A 20022-nucleotide genomic window follows, 5' to 3' on the forward strand; every position below is an offset into this window, starting at 1 on the left:
TATATTCATCAAGACGCTACAAATATATGTACAAAATTTATTCATATGGAAACGTACGAATTCGTATATCTTAATATAATCGTTCTTTTGATTTATATATATATATATATATATATATATATATATATATATATATATATATATATATATATATATATATATATATATATATATATATATATATATCTGTACGAAATTTATAATATAAATTTTATTGAAACTATGATATTTTGCCAACATATTACTATATCTAATTTTGGCAATCTTTTTTACGTAAATATTATTAAGATTCCAAAATATATTTATATATAGAAATATTAATGATTCTTATTAATTTGGTCTAATTAAAAAAAATAGATTATTTAATTCAGTTTATTTGAAAAATTGACACATGTGCAATATTAATTCAGATTAATTGAGAAATTAACACGTAAGATTATTAGCACACGCTTTATAATAATGTATAGATAGATGTATAGATATAGGAAAAATTAAATTTGATTAATTTTTTTTTTTAAAGTGCAACAGCTATAATCACCCAACCAATCACTCACTGGCATGTGTCAAGCCAAGCCCGTTGCCTCACCCGTTGAATGGCAACCGACTCCCCCATTTTTGCGCCAACCCACGCCGTGATACAGCTCAAAGGGGCATATGTTGAGGATGATTGGGATCCAACGCCTGTTGGATAGCCACCATACAAGTCGTCTTAATGGTACCAAGTGTCATGAAACGTCTATTTGTATTGCAATTTACGGAGTAACAAGTAGAGTTAAATGCAGATATCGAACATTGTAAAAGACGAATAAAACTATCTATTACATTATTTTATTCTATTCTATATGAAGTATCCTTACTCATTCCATATTATACAAAGACAGAAATCCCGGGCAAAAATCTATATCTAGTTGCATTGTACCATCGAACAATTTCGATCTCCCTACAACAATGGTAACAAGAATCATTTTAACACCAAGCAACGACTATAAGAGCAACACCAGGGTTTCAAAAATTGTTCATACGCGCCCTCCAAAAATGCTTTATCTTGTCATAATGAAACTCGGTTGGGTAAAGAAAAAAAAAAGACGGTTATTTAACATTAGCAAAAAAAAGACGGTTATTTAACATTAGCAACTCCATGCTTATTGAAGGGCCAAAGATTTACCAGTCGCTCTAAAACGCCGGCACTTTTAAAGTAACCGGAAAAGCCTTGCGGGATTGTTGGTGGGGGGAAGTCTTCTGCTGGCATTGCAAACGGTCGAATCATTTTTTCCATTTTTTCTAAAGTAAGGTATGAACCTACTTCTTGCAGCCTTTCGGGACCCATTATTGGTAATGTGTGTTCTTGATGTAGCGAACATGCCTCAACGTTGTTGTTTTTCTGCACAACAAAGATCAATTATTTGTGAGTAAGTAAGTCGGTTGGGACCTTGAAACAACTAGTCAATCGAGTCGGGGTTGAGTCAGACGTTGACTAACGATGACTATTAGTAATATATACGTTACATATATCAAACATTAATATTTCAAACGTAAATATTTCAAAGAGATGTATATGCACAAAATCTGATTATAACTTTGACCGACTCAAACCCGACTCAATAGACTTGGAACGATTTTGACCTGACTTATTAGCGTTAACTGACTAATTAGACGTTTTCGGCGAATGGGGACGGGCTAATCACCAGCCGACTAGTGGGCCGAGACGTCCGCCGTTTACAACACGGCAGAAATAGTATAGACCAAGATATTAATAGACCAAAATATTAATAGTGTATAATTGTTTATGTATCATGCATGTTTACCTTTAAAGGAGATAAATCAGCACCACGGCTAAAAGTCATCTCGATGCGGTATCTTTTTGGGTCTTCCAAATTCACCTATAGATCATGTTTAGCAATTCAACCAAAGGGGAAAGATAGAACAATGAAATATATCAATCCTAACGGTTACTGTTTATTAAAACGGAAGAAGAAGAAAAGTCAACCTCTGTATTCTCAAACATTCGTAACACGATATGGCTCATGTAGTCGAGTTCCTTCGTTTTCATTAGGCGTTCTAAAGCACTATCACATACAAGGCTGGCTTCCCCTTGAAGAGATTCGTCCAAGTTACAATAACGAAGTACGTTCATCAATGAATGGATATGAGATTCCTGTCGTTAAGATAATTAAAAAAAAAAAAAAAATCAGGCTAAAGAGGCAGAACGCACATAAATAAATTAGTGAGTGAGCCAAACGAATTCAATAGATAGAAGGAAATATCAATATGTTCCCAAAAACATTACTTATCATGACAATATATTTACATACCGACGTAAAGTAAAGGCGAGTACGAACATGTCTTTCCGGTGTCCGCACATTAGCATATCTACAGACATGTAAGAAGATGTCACATATTTTATACAAGGAAGTTTTGTCATACAACTGTTATCTAATATAGATACTTCCGGTTAAGACCCACAATGAAACATAGAATTGTAAATAAAAACTGACTTTGGATCGAGGCGATATTTAATTTCTTTGTCTTCATCTGAATCTGGATCCATTGACGGTTCCCTTGCGTGGCAAGTTTTTCTTGATTCTTCATTCTTGATCACATTCTTTTGTTGACGATCTCTATATTCTTTTAAAACCTCGATAGAGGTTGTTGAGTCCTGACATTGCACATTAATGGCTTCTTCACGTGTATTCCTCAGATCAATCAATATTTTTCCCAACAAACGACGCGCAATCTACAAAGTCAGTTTGTAATGGTCAGATAAATGCATTTATCGTTTATCATTTATCAATGAATTTATCACAAGTTAAGAACATAATTGTCTCATGGTAAAACTATTTAGATCTATCATTGAGGTTAAGGAACTTGGTACAAGATAATATTTTATTTCTTTACCTTTGAGCCTATCTTCAATTTCTGTTTTGGATTGATACCATACTCATTGGGAATAACACCATCCGCAAGCAACTGAATCAGTTGAAGATCATCATAAAACTTCGATAATCACAGCTTAATAACAACTAAACTGTACTAAAAATGGTTATATGTGAATGAGAACATTAATATGTACCTGGGCAACTTTGAATAGCTCATCCAAACCCTCAATGTTAAGATGTGCATTGTGTAAGAGATCATACCTGTCAAGGGTAAAATAGTAAATAGGGCAGTTATCAAAAATACAAAAACATTAACTAGATAGATGAATCCATTTGTGTTGAAGACCATATGAGCAATCTTTACTTACTTGCAGGAATCATAAACATCTGGAATTTGAGTTATATCATATCGTCTGCCCAGAGAAATGAAACAATATTTATAAATTTGATAATGAGAAAACGGCGTTTAATTTGTGGTCATTTATATTAAAAGCTTACTCTTTGCGTTCATTATACAAGTCTCTTTCAAGTTTTCTCCATCGTGCATACATCAGAAGAAAGCCTTCGCTCCCACAAGGTAAACCGGCAGCAATTCGATCGACATCGATATTTGTTTTACCGAGTGCTTTGGCTTGATCATATGGAGGGATAACATCACATGAGGTTGTCTCCGTAAGCTTCTCGTCTTCATCCTTTGCAAGTAGTCTTACTTGTTCAGTAACCTTTTTGGTCAGTTTCACCTGTTTGACACAGCACATTATGTTTAAGGACTTGAATACATATTCATTCATTCAATATTATATATAGGGTTTATTTCATAGATAAGTTTAAAAAAATATTGAAGGAAACTGTAATACGTAGTAACATTTACCAGTTCAGGTAGAAGTATAGAAGCATTAGGTGGAATCCCAGCCCCATCAATCATCCAGGGTTTTTTTGATGATCCATTAGCTTGGACTAATTTTTCACCAGATACTATCAATTCATTCAATCGATCCTGCAAATGGATAACGAAAGAATTTATACGAAACATTGAAGTTGAACAGTTAATATGTAAATATGATGTGACATCTGGCACCGAAACCAAAACCATACTCATACCTTGGCTTCTTCCATTTTGGTACTTGCATTATCAAGTCCATCTAACATTGAAGAGTCCTTGCTAACAAGTGAAACCTTCAAAAGGAGTACAATTGGCTTATTTTTAAGTCATAGTCAAACGGTCAAACAGCTTAAGTGCAAGATAACAAACCAGAATCGGTGTTAATTGTCCTTCTAAGTCTAGAAGTCCCTTTGCAAATGCTGCAGCTGACATCTGTCATCAGATGTATAAACCACAGACTGGTCAAAATCATCAAAACAATAGTATTGTTGGGAATAAAAGAAAGAATATTAACTCAAGGAAGACATATTTATCTTTGAATCTGTAGCATTGAAAATTATTGAGAAAAAACAGAAATATTTAAAAATTTAAGCACAAAAAATGCACATGAAAGTGATACCTGCACACGGCCCTCATCTGAGCTGTAAATTTTAAGGTCATGCCGATACGTACTGTGAAGGCGAAGTAGTCCTGTACCTTCACCTGACACATATAGAGTGTGAAAAGAGAGTTTACTAAATTATAGTACTTAATTCATACATCTGATTCATCTTGAATAAAATGTATATGATCTAGATTAAACAAAGCAAAAGGGATTGTCGGAAGTTAAAAGCGGAAAATAAAACTAACCTGGATACATATTGTTGCGAAAATATCTGCCAAGTTCTTCAGCCTGATAATATGAAGAAAAAAGAGAGTAAAACTCAAATTAAAACAGAACAAGAAAGTTCCTGCTATACATATTGTAGCACTTGAATGAGTAAAAATCATCGAAGATGCTATTATTTAACAAAATCAAATTTTTTAGCCTAAATGTTGAAAAAAGTAAACACCTGTTTTCGACCCGCATGTGTGAGAACCCCCCCATATTTAAGAACCATGAGTGCTTCAGTGGGGCGTTCTTCTTCGGTATCCCCCTTGACAACTTTAGCCCACTTAAGCGGTTTTAACTGTACTTTACGATAGATGCCAGAGAAATGACCACCCTACAAGTAATAAAAATAAAAATATATTTAAAATGACATGAGATGAACCTCACCTCTAATGAAAAAATATTACTAAAAAAGTTAACCAGGAAAAGATACTAATTAAAATATGGAAACATATATAACTGTATATATAAATAAATAAATACATAAAGATAAATGGAGATGTAAACCTCTTCGAGAACTGCTTTCACTTGACGTAATTTTTCCGCATGTTCAATGTATTCTGCTTCACTGTCGCTTCCAAGACCAGGTCAAAACCAAATTACCCCATTAGTATACAATAACACCTCTTTCAAAAAAAATAAAAATAAAAACATTGTGTATCTTCAATAATATAAATATAAATAACAATAACAATTAAGCACCAAAACAGAGTAGTCATTAACACAAAAAGATCTTCTAGTTATTTGTAGCAGATGACATTAAAAATGTGTACAGAAACCAGGTTAGACTAAAGCGAGTGTAAGCTGGAAACTTATTTCAATTTAAAAAACTATAATACCTGGTATCAGGTACTAGTATACGTGTAGCATCTAATAAGTCCTGCAACTGGACTGCAGTTTTGAGTTTTGTCTGTAGCACAAGAATCCAAAAAAAAAAAAAAATTTTAAGAAAATATGTGTAATATACAAATTAGTATATTGAAACGAAAAACAGATAGTAAATGAGATGCTACACCTCAGCTCTAGGTCTTCCCCCGTTGTATTTTAGCATCAAATTCAGCAGTTTTTCCTCAGTGACCTTCAACTTCACCTTTTGCTTTGGGGTTCTATCACCACTGCCAACAAAAAACAGATACTTACAACATAAAAAAACAAAATTTGTGCACGATATGCAAAAAACAAAGACAAAGATATGTATAACGTACTGTCGAACAACAGCAATTACACAACGTAGCTCCTCAGCTTGTCCAAATGAGCCAATGATTCCACTTCCTTGACGTGTTAGTCCTTCACAAGGCTGAGCGGGTTCGTTAACCTTCCATGGCAGAATTGGTGGAATTGCAGTTGAAAGATGAGGGGCTTTTGCGTCCAGAAACATCTTTCTCAACACACAAGCAGCATCATCGTAATATCTGTATTTGTAAAAACATGTTTCTTATTATATATGAACTACAAGTAACAGTGGATTATTTATTGATAGAAGAATGAGTTACTTGTAAGAATTCTTGACAAAACTCCATCCGTTGACGTCACAAACGTACGAACGTCCTTCACAGCGTAACAGATCAAAACCGCACACCTGTAGTCAAGAAGCAGATGCTTAAACATCAATGATGTTTGGTAACTGGAAGTATGATTTTGCATGTTTCTTATTTTATACTTCCTCTGTCCCAAAATAACTGTCCTCTTTGACTTTTCAAAGTATTTTTATTAAATTTTGACTTTAGATATTTATATTTATGCTATATAATATTTGATGAAATTATAAGAATGGATTCGGTTTTAAAATGTGTTTTCATTGGTATAACTTTCAACAAATATTGTATAACACAACTAAAACTATTTAAAGTCAAAGTTATAGAAGAAAGACTCAAAAAGTCAAAGCGGGGCAATAATTCTGGGACGGAGGGATACATGCTATTTCTGTTGTGCCTCTTGAGGAGTTATATATAAAGAAGTTTAGGCATTCAATACCAAACAATTTATTTACTGAAGTCTTGCAGCCGCAAAATGATAAGATAAAAATGAAAGATTTCAAAAGAACAAATGGAAAAATGATCAACTGTGGGTCAAATCATTTTAAATCTTTTTACATAATTTATGTTTCAAAATGAAAATATATTAAATATAAGACTAGTGGACACAGTGATTACAGAAAATGCAAGTTTTGCACATTAACTTACAATGGCCAATAGAAAAACAAAACTACTTACCCCTTGCCTAAATGCAATGCAGACTTCTCTTGCCATTTGCTTCTCATTTGGCGTCAGAAGGACAGGATATCTGACCTGCCAGATAGCTTAATTTGTTAGTATACAACTGTCATAATTGTCGAATATATGAAAGTAATTTCACTAATTACACTACCATAAAAGTTACATGATGCTTCAGTTAAGCAACAATGAAGATTGAAACAGGATTTACATGTTATAACCTAATATGAACTCAAAAATAGCTCTTGAGCAGACCAGAAAAATAAATGATATAGAAAAGATATGTTGAACAGGTCACTTACTTCTTTGCCATCGGGATTTCTCATAACAACCCCATCAACAACAGGAGACTTCCTGGCTTCAGCATGTGCATATTCTGGACCAACTGTATACACCTATACCATAAAAAAAAGTTAATAATGAGCAAGTTGTTAACGGGTAAATGGATGAAGTTTTCCCTTTTCACGCTACCCGGGGATTTTGAAATGACTAGTTGACCTAACTTTGACCCCTCTTGACTTTGAGTGACTCAGACCCGACACTGGCTTTGACCCAACTTTTTAGGGTTACACCGACTTGTTAGATGTTTTTGGGCGAAACGGGACGGGCTAGTCAACAAACCGACCAGTCGGCAGAGACATCCGCCGTTTACAACACTGGTTGCATTACACTAGAATACTAGTCGTATTTTGAGACTAAAAATAGTCAATAAACATTGTAATAATTAACATGAAGAATAGAAGACAAACAACCTTGACATCTGTTCCTCCAGTTGGCAAGAAATCCTCATATATGTATGAACTCTCACGCCTCACTCTTCTAACCTCTGGATGAAACTCACTTGATCTATTGCCAACCTGCAACATAATTACATAAGAGATTTGATCATTGAATTCTAATAATTTCAAAACTTGAACATGTATTATGTGAAGAGAACATTTATTTTTGGTTGTGCATGAGTTTCTTGGTTCACGAATTCCACTGAAAAATCGAGTTGGAGAACTGACCTTTCGAAACAGTTCTTTCATTCCACCTCCTGCTGAACTGGGGTAATAGATCATTATGCGATGGTCATCACCTGCACAAAAAAAGTAAAGATAATAAACAAACTCACAGTTGAACAGCTAATTCTCTTTTAAACGATAATTCTTGAGAACATTACATACAAATAGAAGAGGAAAACATAAAGGTTACTGTAAAAGGTTACCGTCAATAGGCTTTTCGACAAAAGGCTTCCAAAATCGCTCCCCATGAACTTCAACAAAATCTTCTTCCTCAACAAAATAATCCAACTCTTGATACGGCTTCTCTCTATTCACAAGTGCATACCGTGGAACAGGAATTCCATATAATTCAAGACACTTGATATTTCAACCAGAGGAACAACATGACAAGGGTAAAAAGATCAATAATCTCTATTAGTAATGAAATAGGTTAAAATAGATACAAATGAAGAAAACACACATCCCTCTCTCAGGAAACATAAATACATTACAAATTGGTCCAAATTTCACTATATTGACAATGCCTGCATTATATAAACCTACTAAATAGAATGTTACAAGAAGCATGACAGCTGCGTACTTACGGAGTATAAAACTAGTGAAATACGGAAAGGAAATATGTAAAAAAAAAAAAAGATTAAAAAGAAAAAAAAATTGTGATCATTGCAAACTCAAACTCGCCAACAGACTGAAGTAGATGAGTTTACATGAACTTTCTATTGGTCTACTTAAGAGGAATTTATAACAGTTGCGTAACCTGATTTTTCCCATTTTGCTAACAAGAAAATTTTAACAAGCATACCTCGTATACTTTCCTCCTGTCATGTAGAAGGTGCTGTAGTTCGAGTTCATTTACAAGGAACGGCCTGATAAGAAGAGTATACTATAATGCAACTTACGGTATTCTTATGAAGGAATCTATCATTGTGACGTGGGAGAATAATAAACACATTTCAATATAAATAGTATATATCAAAGAAAGAAAGACAGGACATACTTCCTTAATGCAGCATATGCTTCAGCCTTTTCAAGTGGATACCCAGAAGAATGAAAGGCTATTAAACAATCACAAATCGGCCACCTGAAATACTCAAATTAGTGCTAACTTAACATCTAGGTTTTAAGAAGAAAATTTTCAAATACACATTTTCAGCTCGCATATAAAGTGCAGGCCTACTCATAAATAAAGTTCATAATAAAAATTCAAAAGAGATTCATCACAAACGCTACAAAAATAAAATACTACTACTATAAAGAGCACATAAATTAACACCACAAACTTATAAAATATTTCAAATAACCTCTCCACTGGTTCCTCTAGTATAACTCTGTCCCCAAAATGGATTATCTGCACGAATATACAACAGAATATCACAAATAAAAACTTAGGCAAATGCATATAACCACATTTTAAATTCATAATTAGAAATACATAACCCGATAAAACCGATTGTCAATACCTTAAATTCGCCAAAAGCTTGTAACCGTTCCAAAATTTGGCCCATAGGTGCTGAAAAAACCTAATGCCAGACATAAACACAAACATAACCAAATGGAGTAATAAAAACTATCACAAACACACAAATTACGAGTGAAAAAAACAACTCTCTACATGTACAGATTCATCGAAATCACAATCGCTCGTTAATGATTTTCTTAATTATTATTTTATTTTCAAATAAAAAGCAAAAGGAACAGAACCTCCGGGCCGCATTTCACCTTCTTTTCCATAACGCAAACGCCAATTGTGACCTTCCTGTCCACGTCATCATCCTTCTCGCTATTCTTCATCATTTATTTACTTATTTATATCAATCAATCGATTTCTCAAAATGCGTCTTCTGACTATAGCCCTATCACTTCAATAACAAATAAACGAAATCATTTAATTACAGATACATACTTTGTCTATATATACACACATTCAGGTTATATTGAGGAAAAAGATATATACCGAAAGTGAGAATTTCAGTCGAAAAAAACGACGTCGTTGTAGTCGTAGACGGTGATTATCATGTGTAATGCGGGCTGATGAAGTCACGAAGATTAGAAAAGGACAAGAGCTGCAAACAGAGCGTTCTAAAAAAGGAAGAGCGTTTGGGTGACGTGTATCGGATAGTAATAGGCGCAAAAGGGCCAAAAGTTTTTTTTGGATTCTGGAATATACATGTCCTATTTTATGTATGTGGGGGCCCATAGTATATTAAAATTTGGAAGTGAAAGGGAAAAACGACTTTCACCCGGCCTTTGTTGTAAAATGAAAATGAATGAATTGATTAATTTTAAGATTGTGAATTTGTGATGATCCTCAAAATTTATTTAAATATCATTTAAGATTTTTATAATATTGTACTGTGTGATCCACTCAGGCGTGTTTGAAGTTGTGATTAGAATGTGATTTTTTAATTTTCACGTTTACAAGTCGTTAAAAATCGAATAATAGTGTTTGGTATATAAATATAAAGATCAATCATCAATTAACTGCGATATATATATATATATATATATATATATATATATATATATATATATATATAAAGTTCTAAAATGATAATGTCATCATTAAACTAATTACTCTTTGATTTTCATCATGATGATGTCATAATTTTATATTAATTTAATTAAAAAATAATACGAAATCTTTTTAAAAAGAAAATACTAATCTCTCCTAAATTGTAAAATCTTCTATTGAACACCCAAATTTTAAAGCATATTGTACAACTTTTATATAATAATTGAATTTTAATTTTCTAAAAAAAATTAAAATGCATTTATTATTACTAATAATAATTATTATCATTAAAATATAAATACTCAACTTTGAGCGAACTTTATTATTATTATTATTTACTTTTAATTTAATAATTATAATTATAATTTTTATATTATTAGTATTTAAATTTAAATATGGATTCTTTTTACGAAATTAATTACGTTACATATGTATGCGAAAATACATGTCTCTATATATTTGTAAAAACAACGACAAGTTTCTTAGTCAAACGGGTCATTAAAATAAATGGCTTTAGCATTTACATTCACTTAATACCTAAAACATGTCATTAAATTGTTTCGTTTAAACAAACCCGTGATTTCACGAGTCATTTTACTAGTTAAAGGTTCTAAACGCAGTTTTTGAAAGGTAAGTTGGCTCATACCGTTGCAAAACGTTTTTTTTTTCAGTTTCAAACCTTTTGTCATTATTATCCTTATATACGCTTTGTATAAACCTCATTCCGCAATAGCAAAACACTGAAACAGATGATATACTCCCTCCGTTTCATATTGATATTTCAGTATTTCATTTTGAGCTGTCCTTTATTTTCATATATAGATAAGAATAATAAGGTAAAGTTCTATTATACCATTAATGTATGTGGATATGATTTAAAGAGAAAGAAAAAGTAAGAGTAAACTGAAAAGTAAACAAAAAGTAGAGTACTTTTATTATATTTTTCTTAAATTGTGTATTTTTTTGTCACTATTAATATGGGACGGACGAAGTACTATATACCACTGAGTAGAATTTTCTACTTCATAATTGTTGATATTCGGTAAATCATATATTTATAAACACATTGTATTATAAAGATTTAAGCTATTGTCTTTCAAAAAAATAAAAATAAAGTGTTAAGAGTTATATAAATGAATTCGTGTAGGTTAAATTTTAGTAATTCTATATCATTATGAATGTCTATATTAGTAATTTTATTTGTTTAATAATAAATAAATCTAATTTGCCAGACACTTAACAATTATATGATTATTACATTATCAAACCATATAATTAAATCGAAACACCTTTTCTTTTCACTACGCTTTGCTGCAACTAATTATTTAATTATAATTATTCAAAGCGCATAATTAATTTTCTAATTACAACCTCTAATACCCCCTAAACGAAGTTTGATAATGTATGAATAAATTTTAGTCACATAAAGATCACTTCTTTTTGAAAATTACTTCGTATGACACTATCCTTCGACTTCCTTACATTAAATAAATCTTCTTAGTAAAGTGTGTTCACTCGATATATATTATTAAAATTGCACAATTACAAAAATGTCAACAAGCTAAACACTCGCGAACAGGAAACAGACAAAGGCTACAGTCAAGGCAACCAAAAAACCAAACAAACATAACTCAACACGATAACGTATACTTCAAGCCCTCTTCAGATTGTGCACGTGTGGAGACTCCTTGAATTATAGGACGTCAACTTTAACCTCACGGTTCCATAGATGATGTTTAACACCTGGTGGGATTTTGCGACTCCCGTTGAAACAACCTAGCATTACGTTCTTGCCATATTACCGTAGCTGCAAATAACACCTTAGCCACTATAATCCTCACAACTTTCCTCTTCGCAGCCGGATTTAACATTTGAATTATCTCTTTCCATTTGTTCCTTATACACGGAATAGCGATGAACTTAGCTTTCTCCCATACCTCTACAGAAAATTTACATTCGAAGAAAAGGTGATTATGGGAATCTGGTTGTAATTTACATAACGAGCAAACCAATAAATCTCTATTTACACAAATCATATCCCAGTCTTTCATCTTTTCTTAAGTTTTAAGCTTCTCGTTAACAAGTAACCAAGTAATAAATGAATGTTGAGGAATACTGATATTGCACATTTCTCATATATTTATCATGGCAATATCCGTCATTTTTAGTCCATTCGAATACGGTTTTGGTTATTATCCGCGATTATTTGGAGGATTATGATTTGAGAGCCGAGAAGTATTATTTGATTGATTTATGGAGTTTATGGTGAGTTTACAGCAGTTTCTATGTATTCGGGTGATTTGGGTCGTGATCAAGTCAAGTTATATGTAAAAACGAAGGAGAATTGCTGAGTTCAGAGTTGCGCGCCGCACACACAACTGCGCACCGCTCATTAGGCCTTCGAAACACATCAGTCAGCATTGAATTTTGGACAGCACATTTTATTCACAAGTGTGCGCCGCGCTTAAATGTGCGCACCGCGCGTTTTTGGTCGGCCAGATTTCTGTTGCTATAAATTAGGTGCAGTTTTTTATTCCAAGGTTTATCTTTTTGGCAGCCGAATTTGAGAGCACTAGGGGCGATTTTCAGTCACTTTTGGGGAATTCCAAGGTTACTCCAACGCTCCAATCATTCCGTTTTCGAGGATCAATCCAAGCACTCATCAAGATTCATCGTGTTAGGTTGATTCTTAATTATCAAACAATGTTTTCTTTATTATTTATTAGTTTAATTTCTATTGTTGCCATGATAATTAGCTAGTTATTTAATGTTTTTCTAGACTTAAAAACCTATGTGTTGGATGCTATTTATCAGTTACTATTTTAATTTATGATGATTTGAAGTTTGAATTAAAGAACGATTCTTATTGAAGCTAGACTTTTCGATTCAATTGGTTGTATATTTGTTTGATAGGACGAGAGTTCATTAATTTAATACATTAATTTACAATTGGTTTGTCTTAATTGATTGTTTGCTTAATCGGAGACGAGAGTAAATTGAATTCAAAAGGCTAGACGAAATAGGGGTGAATCATACACAATGAGAGTTGGTGTGGTTGCAATTCGAGTCTTCATCTCAGTTGAGAAATTTGGTCACAATTAGGAGGTCTTAGGCTACGGGGAATTCCGTGTCATATAATTTTAATTGAAGTATTTGCGCTGGGGAATTCCTGGTGAACCGACTAGGTAATTCACATATGTTTGATTATAACTGGGGCTTAATCTTAATGCATCCAATACTAGGTGTAAAAGGGCTAGACGAACATTTGTTCTTTTATTGATTAAAACTTTCTTATTTTTATTCATTTGCTTTAAAGCTTAAAGCTTAAATCTTAAAATACCAAAAATATTGTTCTTTTCTGTTTTCAAATCTAATCTTGATTTGGCTAATCGTTAAATAGCCACAAAAACCATTATCTCGTACTTTCAATTTTCATAGATTAACTTAGTTTATTTCATTAGTTGCAATTTTAATCCTCACTTTAAACTGTGCTTGGAACGATTTCGGAATTACCAACTTAATACTATTGCACGATCGGGGTACACTGCCCGTTAGTTTATTTCATTCGTTGATAAGTAAATAGAGGACAAAGAAGTGGCACGATAGTCGTTTGAAAGATCCGAAGAAATTTAAGGAAGGAAATCGTGTGCTTCTTTTCAATTCACGTTTTCGTTTGTTTTCGGGAAAGTTAAAGTCGAAGTGGTCGGGACCATTTATTGTTCGTAAGATGTTTCCCCATGGGGAAGTTGATTTGGTTAATTCGAAATGGGAAGAGTTTAAGGTGAACGGTCATCGGATTAAACATTATGTCGATGGACCGCAAGAGGTGGACGATGAGATTAAACTCATCTTTACCTCTAACGACGCGTGATAATCTTGGTTATAATTTTTGTTGTAGAGTTTGTATAATATTTATGTAGTTTGTATATTTCATGCTTGAAACAGGTGCAATATGATCAACGGTAATGTTTTGGTTCATTAAGGTTGTGAATTGGTTGATAAAAATTGAATTTTGTGTGAAAAAGAGTAAAAAATTCGAATATGGGGAATTGCGCGCTGCGCAAATCATTGCGCACCGCGCATTTGTGAACAAAAACTGCTGGGTATTTTGCTAATTCGACTGATCAGTTTTCACGTTATAATGCGCACCGCGCTTTGCTACACGCACTGCGCATTTCGTCCACGCACAAACGCGCACCGCGCACTTCTCGTGCGCCGCGCATATCCGGCCAGCAGCCTTTTTCGCTGTTTTAATTGACCCGACCGAACTTTTATAACCCGAAACCCAATCGGGTCCAGTCGACTTTTAAGGGCTTTTAAGGTTATTTTACACCATTTTACACCCAAACTAACACACACAACCACATACGATTGAAGTCTCAAGCTAGGGTTTCATCAATTTTCAAATTTTTGTGATTTTCTCTCAAATTGCTTGTGAATCATGCCTCCTAGGGTCCGTTTTTCTTACTCTTACACTATATTTCATCTTTATTTGTGCAAGTTATGCTTAATTTGATGATTAATTGAAATTCAAGTGTGAGGTTAACCCTAATTTGATGATTAGTATTAATAATGCCTAATATGCTTTGTTTGTATGATGTTTACATGTGATTAGTGCATATTATTGATGCTAGGGTTTGCTAGGAGATTAAATCCGAATTTGAAGTTTTAATTTGGGGTTTTTGTGTGTGAGATGGTTAGTTGCTATAATAGCGGTAGTTCATGATAGTGTGGGGTAAATTGGGCGGGTCAAGTGTTAAGTTACTTGATTTTTGATATTTTGAGTTGGATTGCTAATGGAGTTGATAATTATGAGAATGTTTGAGTATGTTAGGAGTTTTTCTTGCGTTATTATTGTTTTAAAAGATGAGTTTGCGTTGGTTAAATTTTAGGTTCATGAATTGTTTAGCCTAATTTGTTTGGAAATTGAATGTTATTAATATTTTTATGCTAGCTTTTCATGTAACATGACATGATATTGTTTTTGTGGATTTCGTTGGTTGTGTTTGTAAAGAAAAGATAGTGTTAATTTGAAAATATGCTCTTGTGTGATGTTAAATTGGAAAAAGGGAAATTAATAAACAAGAGGATGTTTGGAAGTTTTAATTTTTGCTAACACTAACTTTTTGAGCTTTTTTTTTTTTTGGTTGTTTTGTTGGTGACAATTGTGAATGCAGGGTCGAGTAAAGCGTACTAGAACTGCTCCAGGTTCCTCAGAGCAAGCACAACAAGAAGATCCTAGGGATTGGATTGAGTACGTAAGGAATGAGTATCCGACTGAGTGTGCAAGGATAGATGATAGAGTTATTGGTCTCACTTGGTTTTTTGATTGGAGCTTTCTTAAGGAAGCTCAAGTTCACCAAGAGGTTGATACTATGCTGATGTTGTCTTATAATAACACGACTCTCCGCCCGTGGGAGAGGGTGTTTTTGATCTATGATGATATTTATCCATTGTTGTGCAAGGAGTTTTTCTCTTCGTTGGTAGTTACTAATACCCGCGATCCTAGTGAGCGTAATTTTATGCGGTTTCATTTAGGTGGCCAAAATCAATCGATGATTCGGTCCCAAATTGCTCGAGCTTTAGATTTATATCCGGAATTAGAATATATCCGACTTCCGAATTATTTGATTAGGACTGAATTTTACAAGCAGGAACCTTTTAGCACTGTTGCTTTTTGGGGTAGAATAGCTGGAGGTGACATTTTTCATGCAGGGAGAGTAGGTTATGAGAAAATTAAATTATCATTTGATAGGTTGTTGTAAAGTTTGGTGGCTTGTACTTTCAATGCGCGGGTGAATGGAAATGAGAAACTGAATAATAAGGATTTATGGTACATGGATCAAATAAAAAGGGGGGAAGCATACTAATATTGTTGGTTCTATCGCTACTTACTTGAGCAAATGTGCACGCGATACGGCTTCGGGAAAGAAGCTTTTAGGTTGTCATTATATCACTAAATTCGCGAAATCTTTGAATGTTGATTTGAGCAGGTTGCGTACTACAGATCAGAGTATGCCAGTTTTTGTTTCGCTATTTTATACAAATGGGAAGATTTTGATGGATGGTTTTGAGAATCGGTTGGTTATGTATCGGGAACCTGTGGGTTCTGGTGCAGCAGGTACGAATGCAGCTGGGGCTGCGGGTGGTTCGTCATCGGGACCTAGCACGGGAGCTGGTCCATCAGCTAGTACACATTTTGCAGGTTCTTAGTTCCCGAGTCAGGAAGGTTGGGACAGTTTGATAAACAGTGTGAATAGAATGGGTTTAGATTATGGAGATGTTGCAGGTCAGGTAGAGAATCATGTGTTTCAATATAGTATGGATCAAGCTGATAATGTGGAGTTTCAGAGTGACATTCGCAGGCATAACGAGGCGGTGGAGAGACATAATGAGGAGGTTAGTCGACATAATGACCGGATGTGGCAGAGTCAGCAGCGACAGGAGGAGCTCGCAAGGGCTAATTATTATGATACTGGGATGATTGCATATGGTGTTGATTGGGGATGCCATAATTTGCGTTTATACTATTCTAATCCGGACCAGTATTATACTACTGCTAGTCAAGAGTCGGCTTATTACTATGACCAGAATCGTCCCGAACATCCACCGAGGTATAATGTGAGAGAGCGGCCATGAGGGACGCGCAGTTGAGGTTCCAGCAGGAGTACCCGAACGGACGTCCGAACAGGCACAGTTCGGGTACTTCAGGATGGCCGTTTGATGATTATCAGGGATGAGGGCCTGCATGCCTGTTGATCATGTTGTATCTTGTTTTTAGACATTTTTATTTGGTTTTGTACTAAGATATTTATTTGCTTGGATTATGTACTGTAAGACTTATTTGGGGATAAGGCGTTTCGGTTACCGGATGGTGCCACCTTATCCCGTTTATGTAGTTCTTTTGTTTTTCTTTTAGTAGGTTGATTGGTGAAACGATTTTTAAGTCTGGCATTAAGTTCAGCAAAACAGTATGGTTGATGATTTTTATGTGATGATCGGGAATGGACAATGTTCTTATGCTGGCAGTCAGTTCAGCGCCATCTGTCACTGGCATTCCACGAGTAGTGGTTAAAACTCGATAAGTTTTTATTCTCTTTTTCACATTACCCTTTCGATTTTAATTTATTTTTGATCTCAGGTAATGGGGACATTGCTTGATCTCAAGTGTGAGGTGGGGATGTAAAATCTCTCGGGTTGGTTTTTAAGGAATTGTCAACATGTGCGTTTTGAATCTAAAAAGTCTTGACGTTTCACGGGGTTTTGGTCGTAAAAAAAAATTGAAAATTTTAGGGGAAAAATTAAAAAAAATATAGAAAGGTTAGTATAAAAAGAAAAAAAAGTAGAAAAACAATTGAAAATTCGGTCAAAACCTTATTTATGAAAATTGGTTTTGATATGGCTTGGTATTTTGAACTTTTAAAAAAAGAGTGAAACATCATGTTTTAGGCCATTTTTGGGGAATTTTAAATTTTTATGGCCTATTTTGTGATTTTAAAAGAAGCCAAAATTATCCCACATGTTCATTTTCTTGGACATGAAATCCTACGAGTTCAGAGAACTCAATAGTAGGTCACCTGTTGTGACGACCTGGAAATTTCCGACCAAATTTAAACTTTATTTTTATATGTTTCCGACACGGTAAGCAAAGTCCGAAATGTTAAGTCTCAAAAATTTTAGAATTTATATTCATGTAATCAATTACCCTTTGACCGTGCTAGACGATTCACGAACAATTGTTTGTAAATAAATATGTGTATATATAGGTTAGTAAATATTATATAAAATATAATATTAATATATCAAACTTAATTACAAGTTATAATATAAGTTGTTATTATTATTGTTACTTTCATTAATATTATTAACTTTAATATTAATATTAACATCGGTATTATTAATATTATTGTTTTTAATGTGAAATTTGATACGTGTAACTTGTTGTATCTTAATTATTACTTGTATTATTACTAGATATTATTATTACCTTTGTCATCAAAAATTATTATTTTTATTATTATTATTAACATTATCATAATATTACTATCACTATTAGCTCTATTGTTATTATTATTATTAGTCTCATTATTATTAATAAAATTAGTGTTAAATACTAATGTGTATATATTTAATATTATTTTGTTTCTTTATATAATTAATATATATATATATATATATATATATATATATATATATATATATATATATATATATATATATATATATATGGTATATGATAATGCAGGTACAAATATATACCTATATATATATATATATATATATATATATATATATATATATATATATATATATATATATATATATATATATATATATATATATATATATATGAAGTGCAAGTTTACATATATAAATACATATACAGAAAATATATATACGTAAATACTGATTATAAATAAATATAAATACAGATACTAATTATATACATATACGTATTCTGTTTCATCTCAACATCACCCTTTTCTAATTTGTTTCTTATCACCAATTATGTAAATGGATTCAAATTCAAACAGATCGTACAAATCTGTTAGCAGTCTCAATCTTCTTTTAATTTTTTGTATTCTTCTCTTTGGATAAAAATTCTGTCGACTGAAGTACTACATAACAATTGATCAATTAGTGTTACAATCATTCATCCCAACTCATAAATTCCATTATCAAATACCACTTTTCTTCTTACATATGATATGTACATAAGTTGCATTAGGGAGAGAGATAGAGATCACCACGAACTACGAGCATCATTACTCAACAACCACACCTTCGGTTCTCTTGATCAACCATGACCTTCGAATACCATCGAGACCCCTTCTATTCTTCATGATCGCCACCACCATCACCAAGATTAACCGTCAACCCTAATCTCTCTACCACTTCTATTGATTCACGAATTATTTTCTTCTAATTGAAATCACCCCTCACGATCACCACGAACCTACTAAGGTATGTGTTCCTGTTTACTAATCGAGTCAAGATCCCAAATCACCATATGTTATAAACGTATTATTTTCTGTTCCATGTTAAACCGCCACTTACTACACCACCTTGAGATCACCTTGTATACTCCACTTCGAACTACCTCACCACAGCCTCCCAATAACCTACGGCACTTGTTTTTCTTCTATTTTTGCTTGGTTACAAACCCACCTCATCTTTTCATATTCTATTGATGCTGCTGGTTATCGTTTTTCTGTGTCAATAATCCCTTTTATTTATTATCTGCAAAACCACATCATTTAATCACCTCCACTCAATCTCCATTTTTTTTATTTCTCTCGGTGTAACCATTTACAGAAAGGGAATAGATAGCAAAAGGTGATAGTCTAAAGTTGCCCACTTGGATGTATATGTTATTAATTTACAGCAAACTTCAATCAAGCATATGGGTTGTGGGACATGGGATTTCTTGGCCGACACCCACTATGTATCCACTAACTCCCATTTAAAAAAAAAAAAAAGAAACTAACCGTATAATCTTTAATTCTGTCGGCCACACCTTTTGGGAAATCTTTGGATACCAAAATTTTGTTTGGGAGTACATACGTTATATTTTTTTTTACCGTTTGAGATTCCCAAACCAAAGACCACGAAGTGTTCATTTGGGCCGAACTATCTATTGGACTGTTTTGTTGGACTATTTTT

The 20022-nt window shown here is 33.3% G+C and overlaps 1 protein-coding gene across 1 annotated transcript; it reads right to left on the bottom strand.

Annotated features, from left to right (window-relative positions):
* Window positions 1-904: 904 nt before the first annotated feature.
* Window positions 905-12410, bottom strand: LOC139868631 (inositol hexakisphosphate and diphosphoinositol-pentakisphosphate kinase VIP2-like). The gene is made up of 32 exons (XM_071856963.1): window positions 12162-12410; window positions 9549-9632; window positions 9308-9367; window positions 9149-9195; window positions 8845-8928; window positions 8650-8713; window positions 8051-8204; window positions 7851-7921; window positions 7596-7700; window positions 7146-7238; window positions 6844-6918; window positions 6124-6209; window positions 5836-6042; window positions 5646-5745; window positions 5470-5540; window positions 5138-5204; window positions 4812-4964; window positions 4609-4651; window positions 4379-4461; window positions 4129-4191; window positions 3978-4052; window positions 3748-3873; window positions 3375-3616; window positions 3245-3289; window positions 3071-3137; window positions 2896-2967; window positions 2496-2734; window positions 2313-2370; window positions 1988-2155; window positions 1806-1880; window positions 1166-1381; window positions 905-940 (listed from the first exon to the last, which is right to left on the bottom strand). The coding sequence occupies exons 1-32, from the start codon at window positions 12408-12410 to the stop codon at window positions 905-907; spliced, it is 3378 nt and encodes a 1125-aa protein (XP_071713064.1).
* Window positions 12411-20022: the final 7612 nt, after the last annotated feature.

Source organism: Rutidosis leptorrhynchoides, chromosome 9, assembly GCF_046630445.1.
Source record: "Rutidosis leptorrhynchoides isolate AG116_Rl617_1_P2 chromosome 9, CSIRO_AGI_Rlap_v1, whole genome shotgun sequence".
Classification (NCBI taxonomy): Eukaryota; Viridiplantae; Streptophyta; class Magnoliopsida; order Asterales; family Asteraceae; genus Rutidosis; species Rutidosis leptorrhynchoides.